Genomic DNA, 26,094 nt, shown 5'->3' on the forward strand with positions numbered 1-26,094 from the left:
CTCCTGGCTGGGATCCCAGGCTCAAAAAATCACCCCAGCTATCAATTATCCTCAACATAAACTATCAGCTGAATCCCTATCTGTACCTCATTTCTGAGAATCCATTATTGGCAAAAATGAGATGACTCCCATAAGATTTTTTGCTACCAGCTCTCCCAGCTATAGCTCTGCCAAGTTACTGTGCTGCTCAGATGTTAAATGTGGAAAATGCCAGATCACAAACATTATTACAAGCTAAACATCTCAATTTTTGGATGAAAATCCTTCCTGCCAATCACCTCCCCCACTAACAGAAATGAAAGAAGTTTAAAGTCCAAGGTTTGGGGTAAATCTCTGAATTGCCCGTGTAGGATAATCCACACAGTTAATTTAGGTCAAAAGTACAGCTATCTCTTGGGAACATAAGTGCCTTTGGTAGGCTGTACTGTGGAGCTTTATTTCCCCTGTTGTTTCTTGGTTGTGGCCCGGTCTCATCCTCATATCCAGTCTCACCCCACTTACATCACCAATCCTTGCCTGGGTTTTGGACATGAGTCTAATGCTGTGTGCAAATCCAGCTCCATAAAAGCCGATCCAACTCATCTTCCCACTTGGCAAATGTGGAAGAAATATCAGGCAGGAAATAACCAGAAAACTGATTAGTTCTGTCCCCTTGATTGTGATGGCTTATCTTGGGGGGGGGGGGGGGGGGAGAGGGGGGTTTAAAAATAAACTAAGTCCCAGGGCTAAAAAAAAGAGGAAATAACACCTCTGGAAAATCCCTCTGAGATTCTTCAGAAGGGAGGGATTTGGAGGGACCTGAGGGACACCTTCTCACAGAGGGTGGTGGGGTGTTGAAGTGAGCTGCCAGAGGTGGTGGTAGAGGTGGGTACAATTAGAGCCTTTTAAAAAAACAGTTGGACAGGTACACCGATGGGTGGCGTTTGGAGGGTTATTGGGCCAAGTACAGGCAAGTGGAACTAGCTCGGATTGACATCTTGGTTGGCAATGGATGAATTGGGCCGAAGGGCCTGTTTCTGTGCTGTACAACTCTACAAACATTGGGAGATTTTTGATACTGGGCGTGGATACAGGCTGCTTTCCCCCACACCAATGGTAATCGAGGGACGCTGAGGTAATTGCAACACATCCACCACTGCGTGGGATGGGAAGCGCCGACTCTGCATGATTTGAGGGAAGGCTTCTGATCTCATGGTCCCAGTGACTCAGTGTATTGACGAAGTAAGTCTCTGAAGGAACAGAATGGGTCAGTCTTGACCGCATATGTTTTGTTAATGTTTTACTTACACAGTGAGATCATTGGTAATGTAAATATGGCAATAAGTCTATGGGAGGTCTGTAGTGCCTCAGAGGCTCGACGACAGATTCTCTCTACAGATCTTAATGCAATGTACTCACGTAATACAGCTGCAAACCTCAGCACCAAGGATTCAGGGGCATCTATTTAACACAAAGGGCTCCGCAAGCAAAGAAAGCACACACCTTGACAGTGACGCCAACCATGGCTCACAGATCAAATAGTTGCGAGTTCAAGTCCCACTCCAGTGAACACAAAAACTATTATATCATACAGTATCATCCAGTGATCTACTGTTGTAAGCGTATGTGAAGCTATAGGTAAGAAACGGATCCCACTGTGGATATGAACACTCTGGTGCACAGAAAGATCTCAATTTCGATTCTCCCCCTTTGTGGACTGAGCCTTGTCCAGATTCCCGATCACAATTCCACAACATCTGTGCCGACACCAGATGAGAACAGGGTTGGGCTCTGTGGTGGAGGCTTCTGCCGTCTCCACCTCCCTCAGATGGACGTAAAAGATCCCATAAACACAGAATAGGGAAGGTCTCCTTGGCGTCCTGGCCAACATTTACCCCTCAAAGACATTACTGAACAGATCTCTGGCTGTCATCAAACTGCTGATGGTGGGAGCTTTCTGAGCACCACCAAGCCTCTGTACTTCCAACACCGCACCAGTGACTTGTCTACATAAAAACCCAAATCTTGTTTTGATGTATATTGCAATGCAATATTTTGAGAGGGGTGGAGGGGGTGCAGAAGCAAACCAAGCTGTAATTCCCTCCACGACAGGGCAGCGCACCAACTCCATGTTAAAGACTCACTTACAAATGCCACTAATGCGTGCTAGCAGCATGCAGAGAATTAACAAAAACAATTCAGTGATCAGGTTTTGTGAAAGTCCCCTCCCACGCAAACTCAACCCATCCTACTGGTATAACCTCCCATTCCTTTCCAATAATCACTCATGCTTGCTGACCCACACTGGCTCCTGGTTAAGCAATCCCACTGATTTTAAAATGTCCATCCTTGCTATTCAATCCCAATGGCCTCTCCCTGTCCATCTTACAATCCTCAGGAGATCTGTGCCTTCCTCCAATGGGTCCACCACTGGCTTTCAAAGACCCAAGCTCAGGAGTCTACGCCCCAACCCTCTCCACCTCCTCCTCTGATAAGATGATCCTTAAGACCTATTAGACAAAGCTTTTGGCCATCTGCTCTAACATCTCCCACGAGTGGGCATCAACTCTGGTTTGCCAACACTCGTGTCTTGGCATTCTTTGCTAGGTTCAGGACAGGGCATAATACAAGTTGCATTGATGCTGTGAAAAGTCAGTATTTAAAAGGCAAACAAAGACACACATCAGTAGAAAGGTTAAAAACTTCATCTGCTAAGACTTCTTCAGCATCATTTCTTGTAGGAAACTGTTGAGGATAGCGTGCCTGGGGATCTCAGGTGACAACAGATGACATCACCTTCCAGGAGGCATTTGGTCCCCAGAGCTTTGGAAGATGCTAGACATTTTAAACAGGAGCTTCTTATTTGGGGTGAAGATCTCGCACAGCTCTCCCTCGGAGGCAGGTCGCACTCAAAACCCCCTCAAGAGCTTGGAGTGCCTGCCTCAGAGGGGGAGCTGACCACATTGTGGGCCAGATTGACTGTGAAATGGTGCACATGAGGACAATTTGCAGTGTGCAGTTGTACCTTTGAACAGGATACGAGTCAGAAGTTACTAATCAAGTGAATTACCGTAGCGTCAAAAGTAGTGAGAGTAATGAATTTTCCTCATCCAGTGAATGTTATGCAGAAGCATTCCAAAGGCAATATTCTGGAACCTTGTTACAAATAAAGACAACTATTTCAGAAGAGATATTCTTCACTTTTATCTGTGAACAATGAGTGATGACAGGCTTTGACTGCAGAAACCTCCACCACAGAGCCCAATCCTGTTCTCATTCTGTGTCCTCAGATTTCACAGCATTGTGATCAGGAGTCTGGCCGGATGACGCTTGCCACATGCAACCTGGTCCAGGCTCAGTCCAGAAAGGGAGAGAATCAAAACTGAGATCTTTCTGTGCACTACGATCCACTTGTTCCTGTGGCTCCATATGCATTTAACAACAGGACAGCTGAACTGACAGAGACCACAGACTCAATCTTGCCCCTACGCCACTTTCAAGGTTAAAGCTGCTGCCAACATCTGCAAATAAAGATGTCACAGGCTAGAACAGCAGTTTCACAGCTGGACACCCAGAGATGCATGGGCATTTTTTCTTTTAAATTTTCAATAATGCCTGCAGATCTATTGAAACCTTGGTAACAAGCAGATCACTGACTAAACAGCTGCTGGCAAAAAGATTTGCTGTAACAACAACCGACTTCAGTTAAAAGCTGGCTGGCCTTGTATGGATGTGCACATGGATGCTTGAAATACAATACGACTCCTCGAGGCAGATCCAGAGTCTTCCCAATCCCGCGGTGTCCAAAACTCTATTGATCTCAGCCTCGGAATACGCTGAGTCATTGAGTATCCATGTCCCTCTGGGAGGGAGCATTCCAAATATGACTGAAGAAATCCCTCATCTGACCCCCTATCCCAAAGACTGTGCTGCTGGTTCAGAGAACTATTGTAGCACAAGAGGACTTCACTCAACCTGCTACGCCCACTCCAGCTCTCTGTAGAACAATCCCGCCAGTCCCATCCCTGCACATTGACCCCGCCCTTCCACCCATCCAGTTCCTTTTCAAAAGCCCAATGGGTTACGTTTCTCCCACCTTTCTCAAATGCAAGCTCCAGAGCATAAACCATTCTCTGCACATTAAAAACTCTTCCTCAAACCCACTCTGCCATCCCTGATCCCATGGTCTTTGAACTAATAACAAGTTACTCCACCTAAACCCATCTCTACTTACTTTACCTGAATACATCATGATCTTTTATAGCCTAAGTAAATCTCAGTGACATACAGCACGAGTACAAGCCCCTTGGTCCACCACACCTTCACAAACACACATTTATACTTATCCTATTTTTCCTCCACCCCCCCCAGATTCCACCAATCACCTACAGCAATTTACACTGGATGATGAGCCAAAGATGTGCAGGCTGGTAGGCTAGTGGGAGGAAACCAGAAACCAAAGCACTCATAGAAAACCCACATGGACACAGAGAGAGAATGTGCAAACTCCACTCAGATAGTACCCGCTCCCAGATTGAACCTGGAAGTCTGGCATTATGAGGTAGCAGCACTACCAGCTGCACCGTGCCACCCAGATTTCCTCTCAACCTTCTTTGCTCTAGGAGGAACTACCTCAGATTGTCCAGTCTGAGCTAGTGGCTAAAATCCCTCTTCCCCAAGCCCCTGGTTCCAGCCTGAGGAAACCACCTTTCAGCCTCTATCCATTCAGGATGTTTCAGTGAGATTTCCAATTCATGACGGATTAAAAGGCAATAATTCAAGAGGCGATGCCTCAAGAAGGTGGCGTCCATCATTACAGACCCTCGCCATCCAGGACATGCCAACCTGAAGACCCACACTCAATGATTCAGGAACAGCTTCTTCCCCTTCACCATCAGAACTTGAACAGTCCATGAACACTACCTCATTTTTCTTTTTTTTCTTGTACTATTTATTTTGTAATTTATAGTAATTTTGTGTCTTTGCACTGTACTGTTTCCACAAAACAACAAATTTCAATCATACAAGACAGTGATAATAAACCTGATTCTGATGGAACTAACCAAGGTTTGGAAGAGTAGTGGTTAAATTACTAGACGAGCGGCATTGATCATTGGACCATTGATCCAGAGACATATTTGCATCCCATCATGGAAGTTAGGGAATTTTAATTTGAGTTAAACTGTCTGCTCTTCTCGGGTAGCTTACAACTCAATACTATGAATATTGAATTTTCCAGTTTCAGGTACCCCACACCCAGAGCTCTCCTCCCACTCACCTGACCAGTCCACCTAGTTTTCCTGTCCTCCTGTTGATCCCTGCCATTCCCTGCCTCCACCTGGTTCTGTCTGCCCTTCATCCCATCCCTATCTGGTTCTACTCATCACCTACCAACCTCTATCCCACGCTGCTACGTACAATCCTTCCTGTTCCCTCTCAGTCCTGATGCAGGGTCTCAACCCAAAACATCAAGTTGCACCATTTGCCTCCACAGATGCTGTTCGACCCGTCCAGTTCTTCCAGCGTTCGGTATCCAGTTCAGTCATGTCCTTCCACAGTGGAAACCTGCCAGAAATACCCGGCCAACTTACGACTCCAGACTCAACGTGGTCGATGCTCAACTGCTCCCTGAGGTAATTGGGGGATGGAGAATAAATGCCAGCATTACCAGTGACAACTGCATCCCATCAACAAACAAGTAAAATAAAACTCATCTCAATGACTCATCTGCTGACATTACAGCTGAGTTGTTGAACCTCTCTGATAGCTGAGTTAGCCAATGTTGGTCTGAAAACCTGGGTCACAACTTCCCACCGCACAGTTTGTCATCATTTTAATTGAAGGATTGCTTCAAAACACAGGCTGTACTCAGCCTAATGCAAGAAGATACCATCCACATCAGAGCTACCCAGCCTTTTGGTTATTCCTTAGCTTAAGCAGGGCTGCAGTGGCTTCCAGTGCTGTGACTGGGTGACTGAGCATTCATGTCAGGGACCCCCTAGAAACCATCCTTATTCTTCACCCCAATACTGGGAGGTTTGCTGTTGGAGGAGTTGGAGGCATGGACAATAATCAGGCTCAGTTGTGATGGCTTCCAGAGTTCAATAACTGACCAATACTGGACAAGATGATAAAGAGGCATAGATCAAGTGGACAGTCAGAGACTTATTCCCAGGGTGACAATGGCTAACACGAGGAGACATAATTTTAAGGTGATTGGAGGAAGGTATAAGGGGGATGTCAGGGGTAAGTTTTTTTTTAAACACACAGAGTGGTGGGTGCGTGGAACGCACTGCTGGCAGAGGTTGTGGGGGCAGATACATTAGGGGCATTTAAGAGAGACAGACACATGAATGATAGAAAAATAGGGGGCTATGTGGGAGGGAAGAGTTAGATAGATCTTAGAGCAGGATAAAATGTCAGCACAACATTGTGAGCCGAAAGGCCTGTACTATTCGATGTTTTATGTTCTATATTCACCTCCTCAGGGTGGCAACTGATCAGTGGATCATGACACAAAAATTAGGAAATGGATAGTGTAGAGAAAATTGTAGAGACCAGAGTAATCTGTGGGGGAGGAATCACTTCTTTGGAGAATCCATTAGGTTACATCCAACTGGGGAGAAAATGGGGCTGGAAGGAAGTCCCCACCCCTGTATCCACCCTCTCTCCAATTGACACCAACATCCAGAGCTTCACAATCAGCTGCTGGGGCATCACATCAGATCCCAATCCCGCTCGCACTGCGGCTCAGCAACTGCAAAGGGTTGACCACTTGCCTCTTCCCCAGCCAGTGAGACTGATGATGGGATTCCCCTATGCTGCTTCATCAAACTTGACAGAAAACGTCAGGGTGTCTGTACATTACTACTGGTTTTCCTGGGTACTGTGACAGGCGCGCACAGCTGGAAACAACATCTGGCTAGCAGCAACACAAAGCTGGGTTGGAAGCTGCCAATTCTGGCCGACTCTGCAATTCACTGGTACCTAAAAGGGCACCATATCTCATCCTAATGGGTTACAGCTGTAAGCTTATTCCTTCATGCATGTAATTTTCAGAGGAGCTTCTGAAATGAAACCACAACACGAGTTTGGACGCAGAACAACAAAGGGCCTGTAAGGATCAAATTTTACTCATCAAAACGTAATTAAAAAGCTGGGTGGTGGAATGGGCAGGACAACATCCTCTGCCCCCACTGCGGCCCCAAGACAGGTAAATGATACCTCCTGTGTAATCTCAGACCCTTCTCAATCATGCTCCCACTGAGCCTGAGCCGCCAGCACTGGATTTGGACTGCATCTGGTTTCGATTAAATGAAGGAGGAACAGAAATCTCAGGATAATAACCGTCCTTCATGAAGGAAGCCTCAGGATCACTCCAATCTAGACAGGATAATGTTATAGAAATTAGATCAGTACAGCACAGGTACAGGCCCTTCAGCCCACAGTCTGTGCTGAACATGATGCCAAGTTAAACCAAGTCTCTCCTGCTTGTACATGATCCATACCCCTCCACTCCCTGCATATTCATGCATTTATCTAACAGCCTCTTAAACGCCATTATCATATCTGCTTCCACCACACGCCCCGCACTCCCATTCCCGGCACCCACCGTGTAAAAAAACTTGCCCTACACATCTCCTTTAAATTTTCCCCCTCTCACATGTCCTCTAGTACTTGACATTTCCAGATTCTGACCATCTACCCTATCTATGCCTCACAATTTTGTAAACATTCCATCAGGTCTCCCCTCAGCCTCCGAAGCTCCAGAGAAAACAACCCAAGTTTGTCCAATCTCTCCTTATAGCTCATGCCCTCTAATCCGGGCAGCATCCTGATGAACCTCTTCTGCACCCTATCCAAAGCCTCCACATCTTCCTGTAATGGGGCGACCAGAACTGCACACAATACTCCAAGTGGGGTCTTCCCAAAGTTTTATGTAGCTGCAACAGGACTTCTTTACCCTTGTACTCAATGCCCTGACCAATGAAAGCAAGAATGCCATACACCACCTTTAACACCCTATCATCTTGAGTCACCAAAGGAACCTCCTGGAAATGTGCAAAGGAAGTTTCACTGTAGTTAACTTGTGCTGTACTTGCCTTAGGAATACTTAATGAGTCAGGGTAGAGGGCATTTTACACTGGACCTAACCCATACATTTGATGTAACTGGTAGCTTTAATCTGTATCTAACACAGGCCCTACTTGCCCTGTAAGAGGGACAACATAGAAGAAGTATTGTCCTGTTTCTAATCAGCACAGTACCCGAGCTACCAATAGCAAGGAGGAAAGAGACATAATTTATGTTGACAACATTCACAAACGACAAAATTAAATACAAAAGAGAAATCCTGAGTTGATGTTTTCTGTGAATGCTTCCTTCCACACCCTTCCCACTTCACTGTTGTACTCTCCCATAATGGAAACAGGAAATATTGTTTCCCAAGGAACCCTGCCTGCCGTTAGTTTATTGGCAGTCGAGTAGCCTGTTTGTGTTACAAACCAGCTTTCAATAAATGGTTTGTAATATCAGCCAGCTCTCCATGCCATTTACACAGTGGCCAGATGCAACGTGCACACATTGGCACATATCCTTCTGGCTGGGAGCCCCTTAACGCTCAGTGTGGCACTGCAAGGCTACTGTGGAGTTGCTCAACATGGAGAAGGTCGGGTCACTGTTCTCTTCCTGCTGTTTCTTTCAGATGCCTTGGGTTAAGGACTCCTATGGTATCCCCATCATATGAACATTGACATGCTTAATCTCCTGGTCACATCTTCCTCCAACTATAATCTGGGTAGACTCCACATTTGACCAACTTAATGCACTCCTGAGCAGCCTCCCTAATTCCACCCCCTGTAATTTGGTCTCTCGAAACTCTGCTGCCTCGCACCAAGTCCCATCAGTGTTCTGTTTCCTCTCCACACTGGCTCCCTGTTAAGCAATATCTCCTTTATAAAATACTTGGGAGTATGGTGTGCAATTCTGCTCACCCTGATTTTCAGATCCCTCCATGGTCTCACCCTTCCCTGTCTGTGGAATTGCTTCTATCCCTATAACTCTGAGATATCGGCACCCTTTCAGTTCCAGCCTCTTGACCGCCACCATATTTAATCACTAAACCATTGGCAGCCGTGCCTTCAGGTGACAAACCTAAAATCTCTTCACCTTGCTTCCATCGTTCAAAATGTTCCGACCTCCTTGGCATCTGCCCCATTATGTGACTCAATATCAGTGTTGCTAACAATCCTGCGAGCAAGTTAGTGTCATTAGCTACATGTAAATGGATGTAATTACTGGTGGGAACCCCCCCCCCCCCCACCTTTAATTAATAACATGTTCCTCCCTTAGATGAACTGCTCATTCCAAACGCTTTGCATCCCAACGTCCATCTTATCCTGAGCTTTGCCCATAGTACCTGAACATACCACTAACTTCTTGCTCCCAGTCCAGTTCTTCTCCTTGGAGAGCACTCAGTGTCAACATTAGGAAGTGAGCCAGTCATTTACCATCCATGGAACTTCTTGTGATCAGTGAGGCTCCCCAGATCATGGATAACCTGGCTTACGGAAATCTGACTTTACGCAAATTCTTCTTTATATTCTTAAACCATTTTTCAAGATAAAAGTAATAATAACAATAATGTTTTGTGGGGTTCATTAGTGACTGGATACAAATATATATTCCATTAGTTTAATTATGGGTGGTGTTAGGGTGAACATTTGATGAAATGATACTATAACAGTATATGGAGTGTGATATGGTATGGTTAACTATTGAAAATGGACTATTCTGACTTATGGAAAATTGGTTTACAGACAGTTCCCAGGAACAGAACCCTCACGTAACCCGGACTGCCTATACTGTAGTAATCGATAACTTGGCTAACACGCGGGGACATAATTTTAAGGTGATTGGAGGAAGGTATAATTTATTTTTTTTTAAATAAAACACACACAGAGTGGTGGGTGCATGGAATGCACTGCCAGCAGAGGTTGTGGGGGCAGATACATTAGGGACATTTAAGAGACTCTTAGATAGACACATGAATGATAGAAAAATAGGGGGCTACGTGGGAGGGAAGGATTAGATAGATCTTAGAGAGCAGGATAAAATATCAGCACAACATTGTGGGCCGAAGGGCCTGTACTGTGCTGTAGTGTTCTATATTCTAACTTGCATTTAAATAGTAGTGAATTCAATCGCAAATGAAAATCTAAATGAAAAGGGTTCTGACAAAAGGTCACAGACCCAAAACATTGACCATTTCTCTTCTCACAGATGCTGCCTGACCGGCTGAGTTTTTCCCGGCATTTTCTGTTGTTGTATTTGTATAGCAACCTCAGCGGGGTCCAACACCCCAGTCACAGGCACAACACTGGACAGCAGGGATCAACAGGGGATACGAGGGCAGGCAATCAGGTTTTACTGGGAGTCATAAGAAAGGAGGAGGTACAGTATTGTTAATCAAAATTGAAAAAAAAGCACACACATGCTGGAAATCTAAGATAAAAACAAAGTGCTGGAAGCACTCAGCAGGTCAGGCCACATCTGTAGGAAGGGAAACAGAGCTAATGTTTTAGGTTGAAGACGCTTCATCAGAACTGGGGAGGAGAGAAAAGGGAGGACAGGTAGAGTGTTGTGTTTTGGCAATGCTGTCTCACTGATGCCTGAACACGATACTTGAATTTGGTGCGTTTTCTGCCACCGCCTTGGCCATCTGCCTTCAATCAGTGACAGCAAAGCATCATCGTCACAGAAAACTCATTATCCACTTCCCTCTCCATATGCGCAGTTGACAGGGTGTCTGATGATTGTTTCCATTCCCATGGTCCCCTCCCCTCTCCCACTCTGTTCCTTCCTTACATCAATGACCTCCTCCTACTCCCATCACCCGAAGCCATTCATCCTTCCACTGATGGCTTCAGTCTGCCATTCACCGACGAAACCATGACTCAATCACAGCAGCATCTCTCGTGTGGCCTTCTGCACAGAAGAGATTCTTCTTCCAGATTTCAAAAGCACAGTGGTCTCGATTTACTTTGAAACAATTTGTGGGATTTCGGGGAACCCAGGCACTTGCGACAACAGTATGATGCCTGGAGCAACAGGCTGAGATGGCAGTAGGATAGACTCGGTGGCAACTTCAAAAGGGGAAAATCAGAGAAGCATTTCTCAGAAAACATTTGTGACTCAGGAGGAGCCCATTTGGCCCATCATCTTGACTGGTAAGGGGATTATGGGGAGAAGGCAGGAGAATGGGGCTAGGGAAAAAAAAAATCAGCCATGACTGAATGGTGGAGCAGACTCGATGGGCCAAAAGGCCTAATTCTCCTCCTATATCTTATGGTCTTATCACCTCTGTGTAGCTGGATACATCAACTTAATCCCATTTTCCAGCTGGTTGTAACCCTGCAAGTCACAACCCTTCTTGTACACAACCAGCCAAGTCTGAAGTCCCACACCACCAGGTTCAAAAACAGCTATTTCCCTTCAATCATTTAGTGCTTGAACCAATCACTGCCTCAGTATAGCAACACTCTGACCTCTTTGCACTAGAATAGGCTTATTTTCTGTTCTAGTTATGTTCCTTCTTGCATAATTTAGGTTTATGTTTATTTTTGGTGAATGTTGTGTCTCTGATGCTATGTGCCTGTGATGCTGCAAGTTCTTCATTGCACCTGTGCATACATGTACTTATGCATACGACAATCAACTCGACTCATGTACTCCCATCACACAGCAAGGTAACAGAGCCTTTGACCCAGTGAGTCCATGTCTGCCATCAGCATCCAGTTACATTAATCCTATAACCAATTCCATTTATCCTCCTTTCAATTCTTCCCAAATTCTACCATTCACCTACACACTGGGAGCAATTTACAGTGGCAAATTAATCCAACAACCAACACACATTTGGGATTTGGGTGGAAACCACAGCACCCAGAGGAAATCCATGTAGTAAGAAAGGCAGGAGAACCAGATTCAATAGTATCTTTCGAAACAAAAAAAAAGGATATGGATAAACATCTGGAAAAAAGGGAAGAGGTAGAGGAGAAAATTGCTACTCTATCAGGAAGCAGGCAGGCAACTATAGTTGGGAGCTCCATGAATACAATGTCTCCCTTACACTTGGTCACTCAGTGCAATTCAACAACTCTCAAGGGGCTCAACACCATACAGGACATAGCAACCCGCTCGATAGGCACCCCATCTACAACCACTCACTGATGACAGCAGCAGCTTGTACTGTCTTCAGGATGCACTGCAGCAACTCCTCAGACAACACCTCCCAAACCCAGCACCTCCACCAGTTAGAAGAACAAGGGGCAGCAAAAGGACAGGGACCTCCACCACCCAGAAATTAACCTTCAAGCCACACACTGTTCCTGCAGCATCGCTGGGTCAAAGTCCTGGAACCCTCTCCCTTAACAGAACAATGGGTGTACCCGCATCTCAAGGACTGCAGTGGTTCAAGGCACCACCTTTTTATGGGCAACTAAATACTGGCTCAGCCTGCAAAACCCACATCCCTTGAATGAATAACACAACCATCTGCTCATTCAAGCACATGGCCCTGGTATTAGAAGGTTGGTGGTATGTGGAACCATGGTCCTATAGAAGGACAATGGGTAATAGCTCCTTATAACAGATCCACATATCCAACATGGAATTCTCTTGGGTTGGGTATCGGGGCCACAGCTGCTCATTCTATTTCCAGCATGCAACTCATGTTTCATAAAGCCTACTTTTAAAAGGGTGTTTCTCTGCTGCAATCAGAAGCAGATGTTAGCAGAGGAAGACACATGACCCCAGGGTCTCGGTGCAGCAAGGACGTGGATAAAACTGCCAAGCACCTGCATTTGATAGAAGTAGTCGGTCTACTGAGTCCAGTGAGCAGTGCTGGAAGTCAGCATGGACCCCAGCTGCAACGTGAAGGAGCAAACATCTCCACACACACACAAAGTGGGTGGCAATGGTCACACTGGTATGTTTGAGATAGTCAGGGGTTAACTTGCATTCTCCAGAAACAGCAGCACCAGGGAAGGTGTGGAGAGCACAGAATGCAGAGGAAGGGGGGCAGGATGCGCACCGAGAGAGCACAGCGTGTGCGCAGTCAAGAGGGAGGGCACTGCATGCGGTCATACGAGAGGAACAAGGCAGGCAACATGCTAGCAAGATAGAGGGGAAGTGAGGACGCACATACGCAAGAACTGGAGGGAGAGGGAAAAGACACCCGAGAGGGGAGAGAAGGTGTGCAAGGGAAGGAAAAAGGGAGAGTGAAAGAAAATTTGGAGGGGGGGGCGCGACAGGGAAAGATTGACAGATAGGGCGAAATGTGTATGAATGGGCAATTCTGAACAGGTTGGGGTTTTAATGACCGTGTACTGTTCCTAACGATGAACATATCCCTTCCTAAATTAAACCAACCCTGCAACAAGCCACATTATGGAGCTTTTTTGGAAACAACTCAGAATCTGCCCCTCAACTGACCCCAAGAGTCACCCACACAGGCACTAAGCAAACTGTCCCCGACTCACTCTGGACAACGAATGCCAGAAGCAGCTCCCCTCCATACACGCACAGCACACTCAGATACCATTTCAATCCCTAGAAAATTATATTCTTTGCATATAATTACAGGCTTGAAGTCATAAACTGGCAAAGGCACTCTGTAATTTGAAAAGCTCCCAAGAGATTAGGAACATGACATTAAAAAACAGATCTTCATGCAAATAAACAGCATGAGATTTTAGTGAGGGAGGGATGTGCTATTGGCAGTCATGAGTGAAGCCCCTCCCTCCCTCCATCCTTCCTCTGTTAAGTTCACTACTCACACTCAGCCTTGTTAACTCTCTGACCTCAAAGAACCATCATCAGGCCCGGTAGCTTTCTGAAGGAGCCGGGGAAGAAATCCAGTAATGGAGTTCTAGGCAGGCAGTCACTCACTGAGGGACTCAAGAAGAAAGGGAGGGTGGAGGTGGGGTCTTGGCCAGCAAGCAAGTGCAATGGGTGGGTGCTTATTCTGAGGGGTAGAGTGATGGAGGTGGTCTGAAAGGGTAGCAGCAAGCACTACCTGAACAGAGGGAACTACGAACACCATGAGCCAAGGCTCAGTTAAGCAGGTTGCATGGCTAGAAGGCTCGGTGGGAACAGTCAACGGGAAGGAGACAGACTTTCGGTTAACTAACTCCATACACTGCCTTGGATATGTTGGAACAGCGTGGAAAGCCATATTCGGTTTTCAGGAGGTTCTTAGAGTTCAAGAGCTCCATGATTTCCCAACCCTTACCAAGTCCTTCTCCATAATCTGCCCCATTTTGAAATGGCGTTATTGCATCCACTTCCACCGTCCTAACAGGCAGGGCATTCCAGATGCCATCTACTGGAGCAAGGAATGCTCAGCATTTGGAATATGCTGCCTGTTAGGCTGGTGGGAGTGGCTTCAACAACACCTTTCAACACTGGGGAAGGTATGGTGAAGGACACTGCAGGTATTGGGAGATTGTGGAGCTTTTGAGCTCTGTAAGAGCCTCCACAAACTTGAAGGACCGACCTATTGCTTTCCACGCAGTTCCATGGTTAAGAGAATCAAAGTGCTAGACTTTTTTGTTTTATCTATTTCTTGAAGACTTCATACCCTTGTCACTATTTATTTCGCTAATATTTAAGCTTGATTCTCTTTGCCAAGCAGCAGACACTTAGACTTGCTTGCAGTTAGTGAGTTTATTGTGTCGAGGGAGCTTTACTGGTCCCCATTTATAGCATCTATTAACTAGCAATGCCTCAGTGAGCTTTCAATCCAACTACGTCACGTAATTGAGTTTTCTGTTTGGCTCAAGAAAAAAACCATGGGAGCAGACCCTGCAAAGCAGGGCATTGGTGAATGGAGGCAGAGAAACTAGAGTACCAGAGGAGGCAAACACTCCACTGATGCAGCACAAGATCTCTTCCTGTTATGTCAACAAAGATGATGTGCAAAAGGTACCTCCCTTTCTCTTTCAGTTAACCCCAATGCCTTCCCCTTGCAATTTTATCCATCTACAAAATCCAAGAACATAGGATCAAAGAGACCATTCACCCCAAGAGTCTGTTCCATTATTCAATGAGATCATTGAGGTCCCCGAATGGCCTTAGTTAACTAAAATCTCTCAGGCAATAACTGACTGCATTGTTTGCCAAATCTAGAAAAAGAGTTCCAAATTTCTAACAATTGCTAAGTATAAAATTGTCTCCCAGTTCCAAAGGCTGGCTCTAATTTGAGTTTATGTCCCACAAACCCACACTGACCAAACAGTGGAGATGGTTTCTCTTCACCCACCCTATTAGTCCCCTATCTTAAAGCATTCTGAATTCCAGCATACTCAAGCCTAGTTTCCATATGCTTTCCTCAAACTATATCTTGGAGTAGATTTTGGAAGTCCACACTTCAATTCTGGTCGCCCCATTATAAGAAGGATGTGGAGGCTTTGGAGAGGGTGCAGAAGAGGTTCACCAGGATGCTGCCTGGATTAGAGGGCAGGTGCTATGAAGGAGGTTGGACAAACTTGGGTTGTTTTCTCCGGAGCAGCGGAGGCTGAGGGGAGACCTGACAGAAGTTTATATGCGAGGCATAGATAAGCGTAGACAGCCAGTACCACCACCTCCTCCCCCCCCCCCCAGGTCAAAATGTCTAATACTGGATGGCATGCATTTAAGGTGAGAGGGGGCAAGTTCAAAGGAAATGCGTGGGGCAAGTTTTCTTTTAAAACACAGAGTGGTGGGTGCCTGGAACACACTGTTGTGTAGGCAAATAGAGATGTTTAAGAGGCTGTTAGATAGGCACATGAATGTGTAGAAAATGGAGGGATATGGACATTGTGTAGGTAGAGGGTTGTTAGGCATTTAATTACTAGTTTAATTAGTTCAGTACAACATAGTGGGCTGAAGGGCCTGTTCCTACGCTGTTCTGTTCTAGGTACTATGTTTTATGTACACTGCTCTCCCGCCAAGGCTAGTATATCCTTCCTAATGTGTGGAGTCCAGGACTGCTTACACTGCTCCTGGTGTGGTCTAAATAGTGCTCTGCATGGGTGTAGCAATGGCCATTTTGAATAATTCAGAAGTGTCCACACCTCCTATAAGACTGCTGCCACATATTCTATTTCACTTCTTGTTCCAGTTTCTCTCAAAAACAAAGCTTCAAAATCCCCAAGGCAATGCCAGAACTAAATCACACTCCCGTATTCAGGATGATTCTCAATGTACTGTGCACATCTCTCCCCTAGTACCTCATGTCCATCCCAAAAGGTCATCCGCCCCAGGATCCATTGCTCCCCCCTCTCCCACACGCACAGCCTCATTTGCTTCTACATCAGCAGCGGTCAGTGCTCATTTTGTCTACTGACCCACTGGCTTCGCACATACATCTCCTCCTCTCTGCGCCCTCACTTGTCAAGATCAAAACCCAGAGACGCAAGAGACTGCAGATGCTGGAATCAGGAACAAAAATAAAAAAAGAGAAATAAACTGTGGGAGGAACTCAGGTCAGACAGCATCTGTGGAGGCAAAGGGATAATCAACATTTCAGGTCAAGACCCTGCAACAAGATCAAACCTCACTCCACCACCAAATTCATTCTCCAATCAGCATGCCATCCTTCTGGAATTCTCAATCTGTTCCCACACTCCTCTTTCAACAGGGTTTTTAAAGTCGCAGGAATGAGCATTTGCTAACCAGATAAAGATCGTACCCACTCGTGCTAATTGCTTACTGTGCTAATGTTCTGCAACTGCTTTGAGCACAGGTTTTTTCTATTTTGTTTCATGTTAGGCATGTTTTTCATTCAGCTTTATTTCTCAGTTGGACAACTGCCCTAGGGCGCTCAGAAACAAGTACAACACAGAGGTTTGCTACTCACCATCATGCCTCACAGTCTTGCGTGGCGCTGTGCTCCAGCCGCTGGTCTGGGCCAACTGAACCAGCACCATGATCACCACGTTGCAGACCAGAGACCTGGAGGTATCACCAGCCATCTCTTCTGAACCCCCACCCTCTGAGAGTCCGGCAACGTCTTTTGACACGGCGACCCCCCCTCCACCCCCTCCTTGGGATCCTCCGAACTCCACGGGAACAGTCGAGCAGCAGGCGAGTGGCAGAGGATCTGCGGAGAAGGAAACAGATGGGTATAGCAACACACAAATGAGAGAGCAAAGGCAGGAAGACCATCTGGGTCTAGCAGGACCTCTCTATTTAGAGAGTGTACACATGGTTATACTATTAACCCTCCCAACATACCCTACAAGGGGCCAAAGAGGGAGGGGAATCATATCATAGGTAGGAGGTCAGTCAGCCATCTTCTAATCCTTGGTAGAGCTACAAAATTAGTCTCATTTCTTTCTACATTCCCCACAGCCTTATAAATATTTCATCCTCAGTATGTACACAATTCCCTCTTGATAATTACTTTTGAATCTGCTTTTAACTTCCTTGCAGGCAACACATTTCGCATTGCAAAAACTTGCAAGAGTTAAAACAAAATCCTCTTCATGCCTCCTCCACAGATATTTTGCCAATTAACTTTAACCGCTTTTCCACAAGCATGCACTCTGCCAGAACTGGAAGTACCCATCAAATCCACATCAGCTCTGAAGGGGGAACAACATCGGCTTTTATAGACAGGACACAGAGGATTCCCAGCAGATCAGCAACAAGAAGTGAGCAGGCAAAGTCTGTGGGGAAACTCCTGTCCATCCCCAGCGGCGAGCAAGCTGCAAGGGACTGGAGTCAGCACACACCTTAACCATTACTAACTGTAGTACCTCTCCCTTCGTCAGGAACCCATCCAACTGTCTTACCCAATGTCAGCCAATTAAATCATTGCAGGTGAGGAAAGACAGACTGACCAGTGTTGTGATCCTATCTCCATATCATCCCCTCCCCTTTAGTCCAAGGTGTGGAGGTGCTCGTCACACTGCTTCACATCAAATCAACCTGAACTCTTTATTACAACGCAGAAGGCCATTCAGCCCACTGGGTGTATACTGGCTCCCAGCAGAGCATATCCCATCAGTTCCATTCCCTCCTCATTTCCCTGGACCCCTGCAACTTATTCTCCCTCACATGTCCATCAACCATCCACCCACTCCCCATCCCCACCTTGACCACTGCCTCCCTTTGCCACTCACCTACACTACGGGGTATTTTACAGTGGCCAATTAACCTACCAGCTCTGGAGCACCAGGGGGGTGCCCACGAGGTCACAATGCGAACCAGCAAACTCCTCACAGATAGCACTGGAGGTCAGGTTCGAACCTGTGTCCCTGGAGCTATGAGGCAGCGGCGCTAACCACTGCACCACCATACCACTTTGTAAAAGAAAAGATTACTTCATTGGCTGCAATTGCACCAGGTGATATTCAGAGATTATGAACAGAAACCCCGTGACTTTGCCCTCCTCTCTCTCAGTACTTCCCAGTTTATGACCTCTGAGTAGTCTTTTCAGCTGTGAAGACTTCAACGTGTATGTGCGTGTCTCTCTCTCTCAAATGGGTAACACATAGAACAGTACAGCACAGGAACGGGCCCTTCTGCGCTGAACATGACGCCAAATTAAACAAAATTTCTTCTGCCTGCACATGATCCACATCCCTCCATTCCCTGCACGTTCATCCATCTAACAGCCTCTTAAACACCACCGTCATATCTGCTTCTACACTACCCGCCCCTCCTCCCGCCCCCCATGGCAGCCCATTCCAGGCACCCACCACACTCTGTATAAAGAAACCTTGCCCCGCACATCTCCTTTAAACTTTCCCTGTCACCTTAAATGCATGGCCTCCAGTACTTGACATCTCTACCCTGGGAGAAGGGTTCTGACCATCTACCCTATCTATGCCTCTCAATCTTATAAACCTCTATCAAGTCTCCCCTCAACTTCCACCACTCTTGAGAAAATAACCCGAGTTCATCCAACCTCTCCTTAAGGCTCATTCCCTCTAATCCAGGCAGCATCCTGGTAAACCTCTTCTGCACCCTTTCCAAAGCCTCCACATCCTTCCTGTAATCGAGCGACTGGAATTGCACATAATGAAGATTCATTTCTCATCTCACCCTCACCAAGCCCGCACTATTGGTCTTGACGTGGTCCACTGCACAAACCAGAAAAGCTCAGGAGCATCAAAAAACACTGTTCTGTCTCAAAGCCCCTCAGATTGAACCTGAATCGGTGGCACAGTCAGAGCGAGACAAGAGGTCCTGGTTAACACACAAATAGGTATGGGCTCTGCGAGCAGACCTCCCATCCACTTCTAGTCTGTCACAAATCCCAACTGAGCAATCAAACACGAATCCTCAGCAGTGAGATCACTCCAATCATTAAACCACTCGCCCTTTACATTACATGGAGCAGCTCCCAGAGGAACACATCCCCCTTGTTGGCATGACGTACTGGAGATAAATTAGATCATGGCCTGTCCCTGGTTACATCATCCCTGCCGTTACTCCAGAGTTTGTACAAGGCACTGTTGTAATTTGGTAATGAGGGTGAGAAAATGCCAAATACAATCCCCTGGGCAAACTTCTCATCACCTCCATTACACATTCTGCCCAAATGGTGCACACAGGATGCATGTGCTCCCCCGACCCCCCTCTCCCAAATTATCAAACTATCCGGGAGTCCCTCTAATTCTTTCTCCTCTGCATGCTTTGCCAATAAATGGGTCTATGGTATTGGGCTCAACCACACACTGCGAGTGCAAGTTTTACATCCCTCACCACTGCCTAGAGGAAGACATTTATCCCATAATACACAATGGATAATACTTACAGAAAACAGTTTTAGCCTTTCCCACCACTGAAACATATTTTCTCTGACTGCCCACTATTTATCATAACATTTCTCTTCAGGTTCATCCTGAGCTTTCTCCTTCCTGGAGAATATCCAAGCTTGTTGTGCAAACTCACAGTTCGTGGACTTACGGGACACCATCCTGACCATGCCATCTTCTCACGACTACCATCAGGCAGGATGCACAGAAGCCTGATGTCCCACGCCAACAGGTTCAAGAACAGCTACTTCCCTTCAACCATCTGAACCCTAATAACGACGGTTTAGCAACACTACGACCACTCTGATCACTTGCAACTAAAATGGACTTTTCTTTGTTCTAATTGTGTTCTTTCTTATAAATTGTACACAACTTTTACGTTTTTCTTATGAATGGTGCTTATCTGATGCTGTGTGGCTGTGATGCTGCTGCAAGAAGGTTCTTCATTGCACTTGTGCACACATGGACTTGTGCACATGATAATAAACTCAACTTTGACTTTCACAAGAATTGTTTACTTGAAACTTCTCCTTGGTATAAATAGGATGACCAGGGCTATGCATCTCCAATTGATGGTCAGACCAGGGCTAGATACAAATATAATAAAACATCCACACTACAAATGGCTTTACTTGAAGTGGACTTATTAACGTACTCTGCAACTTTTAGTTGTGCGTATCTACATCACTATAACCTTTGCTTTTCCATCTAACTTAGTATTCTGTTATCTAAAGGACCGCTGCATTCTACAAACCAAGATATTCTTGTACTCCAGCCCTGCTCTGTAACATCTCAATAAAGATAGAGACTTCTTGTATTGACTGCTGGAGGGAACCTGTTCATTGTAAGGCAGCTGGTCTCTCGCACTGTAACTCAGAACTTTGAAGCAATTGCAGACTCCCAATGCAAAATTAAGATGATGTAATTGGGGACGAGCCATGATCTAATCTATCTTCACCACATCAAGGTGACAGGGAACTGAGAGTCCTCAGGGATCTGCTCCATATAATAGAAAGTGTCAGCAGTTTAATGAGACGAGTGATCTCTAAACTACATGCACGTGCATCTGTGTGCATGCGTGAACACACGCACAAGTCAGGGCAGGGCAGAAAACAGGCAAGTGATGCCTGGCACAGTCAAATATCTCATAGGGGCTTGCCCTCAAGTTCAATGCAGCGACCATTCTTCAGCATTGAAGAACTGTGCGGCTGCTGACGTGCACCCATGTCGTAACTATGAGGTGAAGGTGGCAGTGGGTCAAGGCAGGTAGACTGGCAGCCATTGTTTAAACTTGATACCACTCTCGGGTTCTGATAAAAGTCGTTCTGCAGCAGGTTTTAAAACACCCATGTGATCCTGCTAAACGCCACCATGGACTTGTGTCTGATTGTGTTTTATTATCTAATGTCTCATTTTTCACATTCTTCACTGTCAAAAAAATTTTTGTTGTCTGAATTTGTGTGCTTGTGATGCTGCAAGTTTTTCATTGCACCTATACCTCACCGTACTTGTGCCCACGACTGTAAACCTTCTGCTGGACAATGTTGCTGCCATTATAGGAGGCTGGATAGAAAGTGCAGATCGCCTGACCCCATCTGCCCGCTACAGTGGATCAGAGTGGGACATGCTTCACCCTGCCCTCACTGAGCCTACAGAACAACAGTGCAAAAAATCCAGGGCAGAGCACATTGATGCTAATGAGAGAAACCAGGTGAAAAGCAATCCAACGTCTTCTGAAGGACAGGATTCTAACCTAGGCTTTAATTATTCCACAAATGTTAAAGTTATACACTGAATTTGAAACACAAAGTCTTATTATTACCCTTCCCTTCCTGCTTGTACCTGCATTTGGCACACGTTCAGAGAATTAATCTGGATCACATCCAATTCACACTGCCTCACACAATGGAAAGCAGAAACTTTTTGAAAACACAGCCTACGGGACATGAAAATAACCCTTCTGAACTGGGATTGGTCTGAACATTATTTTCTGAAACTGTTTTGCAGTCAAAGTAGGATAGACTCACACCACAGCAGACAATCATCAAGCCCATTGTGCCTACACCAGACCTTTGAATTCAATCAGCTCCTTTTGTTTTTTGAAAGTTATTAATGAATATCCTTTTCTGGCAGTGCGTTCCAGATCATATCTCGCTGAGTCAGAGAGAGAGAGAGAGAGAGTGTGTGTGTGTGTGTGTGTGTGTGTGTGTGTTCCTAGTTAGTGGTGACCGCCAGATGATGATGGTGGTGACCATAAGCTAACATTACTATTGGGAGATCAGGACTTCATGTTTAGTGTACGAGAGGTCTGTTCAAGAAGACCAACCCTGCAGTCAAAAAGATTAAGGGGTGGAGAGAGCGAGAGCGAATTCCCGAGGTTTGATAACAGCGGGACAGAAGCTGTTCTTGACTCTCAAAACTAGGCCTCAGTGAGCAGGTCAACAGAACTGTCCACTGGACTGATAATCAAGAGTAGGCTGATTGGCCAGTAATTGGCCAGACAAGATTTCAGCTGTTTTGTGAACAGGACATTCCTGGGCAGTTTTTTTGTAATAAGATTAAGATCTTTCAGTCACATGTACATCAAAACACACAGCGAAATGCATCTTTTGTGTAGTGTTCTGGGGGTAGTCCGCAAGTGTCGCCACGCTTCTGGCGCCAACGTAGCATGCCTGCAACTTCCTAACCCGTACATCTTTGGAATGTGGGAGGAAACAAGAGCACCCGGAGGAAACCCACGCAGACACGGGGAGAACATACAAACCACTGCCAGGTAGGTGTCAGTGTACTAACTTTACAGGAACAGCTTGGCAAGAGGAGCAGCCAGCTCTCGATAGCAAGTTTACTGGATCTACCTAACTGGATAGGATCATATACAACATTGAATTAACCAGAGTTATACTCTCCACCTGAGCATAATTGTCTATCACTGTGCCTGAGTGTAGAAGGAAATTTGAGTGTAATGACCAGCCACACGTCTGCTGAAGAAAGTGAGAGGCAACTCTCCGCATTCTCCTGTGACCTTGCTAATACTGTGGAGGTTCAACAGTCCCACTGGATCACCAGTCACCATCTTCACAACTGTTTTTAAATCACAAACAAAATTGCCACGAGAAAGGATAATGACCCCAACACCGCAGTTGGGGGGGGGGGGGGGAGAGAAAGAGAAAGAGAAAGAGAGAGAGAGAGAGAGAGAGAGAGAGAGAGAGAGAGAGAGAGAGAGAGAGAGAGAGAGAGAGAAAGAGAGAAAGAGAGAAAGAGAGAAAGAGAGAGAAAGAATTCCAGAGCTTTTGAACTTGGCAGCTGCACATTCACTTCCCGAAGGAGTAACAATGATTGACAGGAGGCTGGAAGTGAAGTCATTAACCCCAGGTGGAGGTGGGAGGTGAGCCATAGTTCTCAGTCTGGTCAGGGGCGTGGGTCTCTGTTTGACAGTTAAATGTCAGATGAACTACCAGTGGTACTGCAAGATGTGTGGAATCATGCTCAAGATAACCATCCAGGAAGTTAAAACAAAATACTGGGTGGAAGCTTCCTACTGTACTTTTTAAGAAGTCAAATCATCAGACCCGTGCCATTAAGAACAAAAAGAGATCTCCTGTGGGACTGCTGAAATAAGATTCTCTGCAGATATCAGACAGCATCATGCGTGTTCATTCCCAGCCTTACATGCAAGTTGTCATGACAGAGATAAGCACTCCCTCAGGATCTTGGGCCGACTTCCCACAGTCCTGTATGTGGCTGTGACGCAGGCAAGGTCTGTGGGGACCTCCACCTCGAGGAGGGATTGCGACAGCCAGCTGCTGAGGGCACTTTCCACGGGTTTGAGTGGTTCCAGGGATTGCATAGTACATAAACGAGATCCAGTCCGGTGTTTGCGTCCTACCCGAGCCTCCTCCCATCATTACGTCTCCAATTGTATCAGCACAACATCAAACCGCTTCTCTGTCGAGTGCCATCAAGCTTCTCTTTAACTGCATCCATACTTACCCCCGTGGGAACATCTCCCACTCTCGCCTCCAACTTCTTCCACGTTCCCAGTTTATGTTCCTAGGAACTTTTTGTACAGCAGCCTCCAAGTTTTTCTCTTCCCACCTGGTGGAAAGCCTCTGAGCGAGAGACTGACTGGACACCAGGTCTAAATACCAGTGGAGTTCATCTCAGCCCACTCAGTCCTGACATAAGAAAGTAGGAGCAGGAGTAGGCCACTCGGCCCCTCAAGCCTGCCCTGTTATTTAAAGGCGATCGTGGCTGCTTTATGCTGGCCTCAACTCCTCTCCTGTGCCAGTTCTCCCTAACACGCAATCTTTCAAATATTTAATCCATCTTAAATACATCTAATGAGGTGGCTCCCACCATCCTCCAGGTGGAGGGAAGTCCAGCGACAACCATGGTGGAACTGGATGCACAGGACAGTACTTGTGCCTGTCCACTGATGGCAGCAGGAGCTTGCAAAGGAATTTAAAATTGGCTGCATTTGGAGAGGGTCTTTATGCAGAAACAATTGAAACACACAGACACATATCCTTATTATGCTAAATGATAATTAGTGGGGCAGGAGATGGAGAGACAAATTGGGTCCACCTTGTCATAACACTGGGCACACAAGAGACTGCAGATGCTATAATCTGGAGCGAAAAAAAACAAACTGCTGGAGTCCTGATGCAGAAACGTCAACCATCCCCCACCTCCACAGACGCTGCCTGACCCGCTGAGTTCCTCCAGCAGTTTGTTTCCTAACACTGCATGGTTTGAAGAACCTCTGGGTAATTTTAAACATTAAGACAGTGGGGAAAGAAGGAACCACCTGGTTCACGGTGTAGAGGACTTCCTACCCCATTACCCTGTGTTCCCTTCAGAGGGTCTAACCAGGCTGTCACACCTCCAGTTCGTTGTCTCCCAGCCATCGGAACCCTCTGCCTGTGGCAATCCACTGCTTGTGACTAGCCAGAGCCTGTGGTTCCCAGGGCAAATCGAAACAGTCCCTCCCCTTACTACCCAATGTTTGGGGCAGACTGTACAACAAGCTTGGGAAATTACTGACCCTGCACCAGGCCACCAAGCCACCTTCCCCTGGGACTTACCCTGCAATCACTGAGAGGCCACGTTGCTTAGTCTCCTCAGGCACACTTGCTCTTGTGGTTAGGTCTGTTCCTGGAACAGTACCAACCATGTTGGAAAACCACTTGGAAACTGTGGGACAAGAGTCTGGAAGCAAGCAGGGTATTATAAGTGGACATACAAGGGAGTGAGTGGTAGGTATGGAGGGGGTGAAAGATTGCCTCACTGCAAGACCCCAACTCAACTGTGATCCACCCCACACCCTTCCACCAGAAGGTCAGAAGCATGGTCGCACAATGTTCATCCCATTCACAAGTCCTCCATAAATGAAGCGCTTCATGGCTGCATGCAGCAAGTCTGAGACAACATTCCGGCACAAGGTGACAAGTGGAAAGTAACATCTGCACCACAACTATGCTGTAATGGCCTCTAACAACAGTCTAAGCCCCTACCCTTGACGTTCAATAGCGTTACCGTTACCAAGTCCACCGAAGCATTTTGCAGTCAATGGCGTACTTTGTGAACATTGCCACTGCTAGAGTCAGCATAATACAGCACAGAAACAGGCCCTTCGGCCCAACTCGTCCATGCTAACCAAGTTGCCCACTTAAGCTCGTCCCATTTGCCTGCATGTTGTGTTATCAGGAAACACCGCAATCAATTTCTGCAAATCAAGATCCCACAAACAGCAATACGAACAAACAGATAAATCTGTTTTTAGCAAGTTTGATTTCAAGGTAACTGCCTCCAAAGACCTTGCCAATGCTTCCTTCCTTTTGTCAGAGATTAGAAGCATTCATCCAGAACCACCCCACCACACTGACCTCTACAACCTTCTCCCTCATCTATCAACAAGGAGAATTGATCAGCCAGAGCAAGGGTTCCTGCTCCTGGCTCCTACAAGGATAGAGTGGAACATCAGCCCTGGGCAGGTTCACTGCTGGTGATGACTGCCTTGCCCAGTTGGAGATCCACTAGAGCTGACTACCAAAACTGCCACCAAAACCATGGCCAATTGTGTTGTGCTGCTGTACAGGTCCCAGAGAAAGGAATGGACCACACGCTGCTATTAACACTGAGTGAATGAGGAAAAACAAGAGGTCACATGATAGGCTAGCTGTCAATGCAAGGAACTTCCAAAAATCATTGTTTGGGCCCCAACTGGGGTATCTATACCCAGGGTCAAGCCACCAAAGGTTTGCAAGATTAAAAAGAGATTAGTTGGAATTACATTGGATTTGTGCCA

The 26,094-nt window shown here is 46.3% G+C and overlaps 1 protein-coding gene across 2 annotated transcripts in view; it reads right to left on the bottom strand.

Moving 5' to 3' along the window:
• sema4c (sema domain, immunoglobulin domain (Ig), transmembrane domain (TM) and short cytoplasmic domain, (semaphorin) 4C) overlaps positions 1-26,094 on the bottom strand; it is a 113,587-nt gene that overhangs the window by 66,682 nt on the left and 20,811 nt on the right. For both annotated transcript variants that reach the window (XM_052041151.1, XM_052041150.1), the window contains one exon: positions 16,880-17,122. In XM_052041151.1, the coding sequence (XP_051897111.1) occupies positions 16,880-16,994 (115 nt within the window). In that variant the 5' untranslated portion in view covers positions 16,995-17,122. The remainder of the gene's footprint in view (positions 1-16,879; positions 17,123-26,094) is intronic.

This window comes from Pristis pectinata, chromosome 29 (genome assembly GCF_009764475.1).
Source record: "Pristis pectinata isolate sPriPec2 chromosome 29, sPriPec2.1.pri, whole genome shotgun sequence".
Lineage (NCBI taxonomy): Eukaryota > Metazoa > Chordata > Chondrichthyes > Rhinopristiformes > Pristidae > Pristis > Pristis pectinata.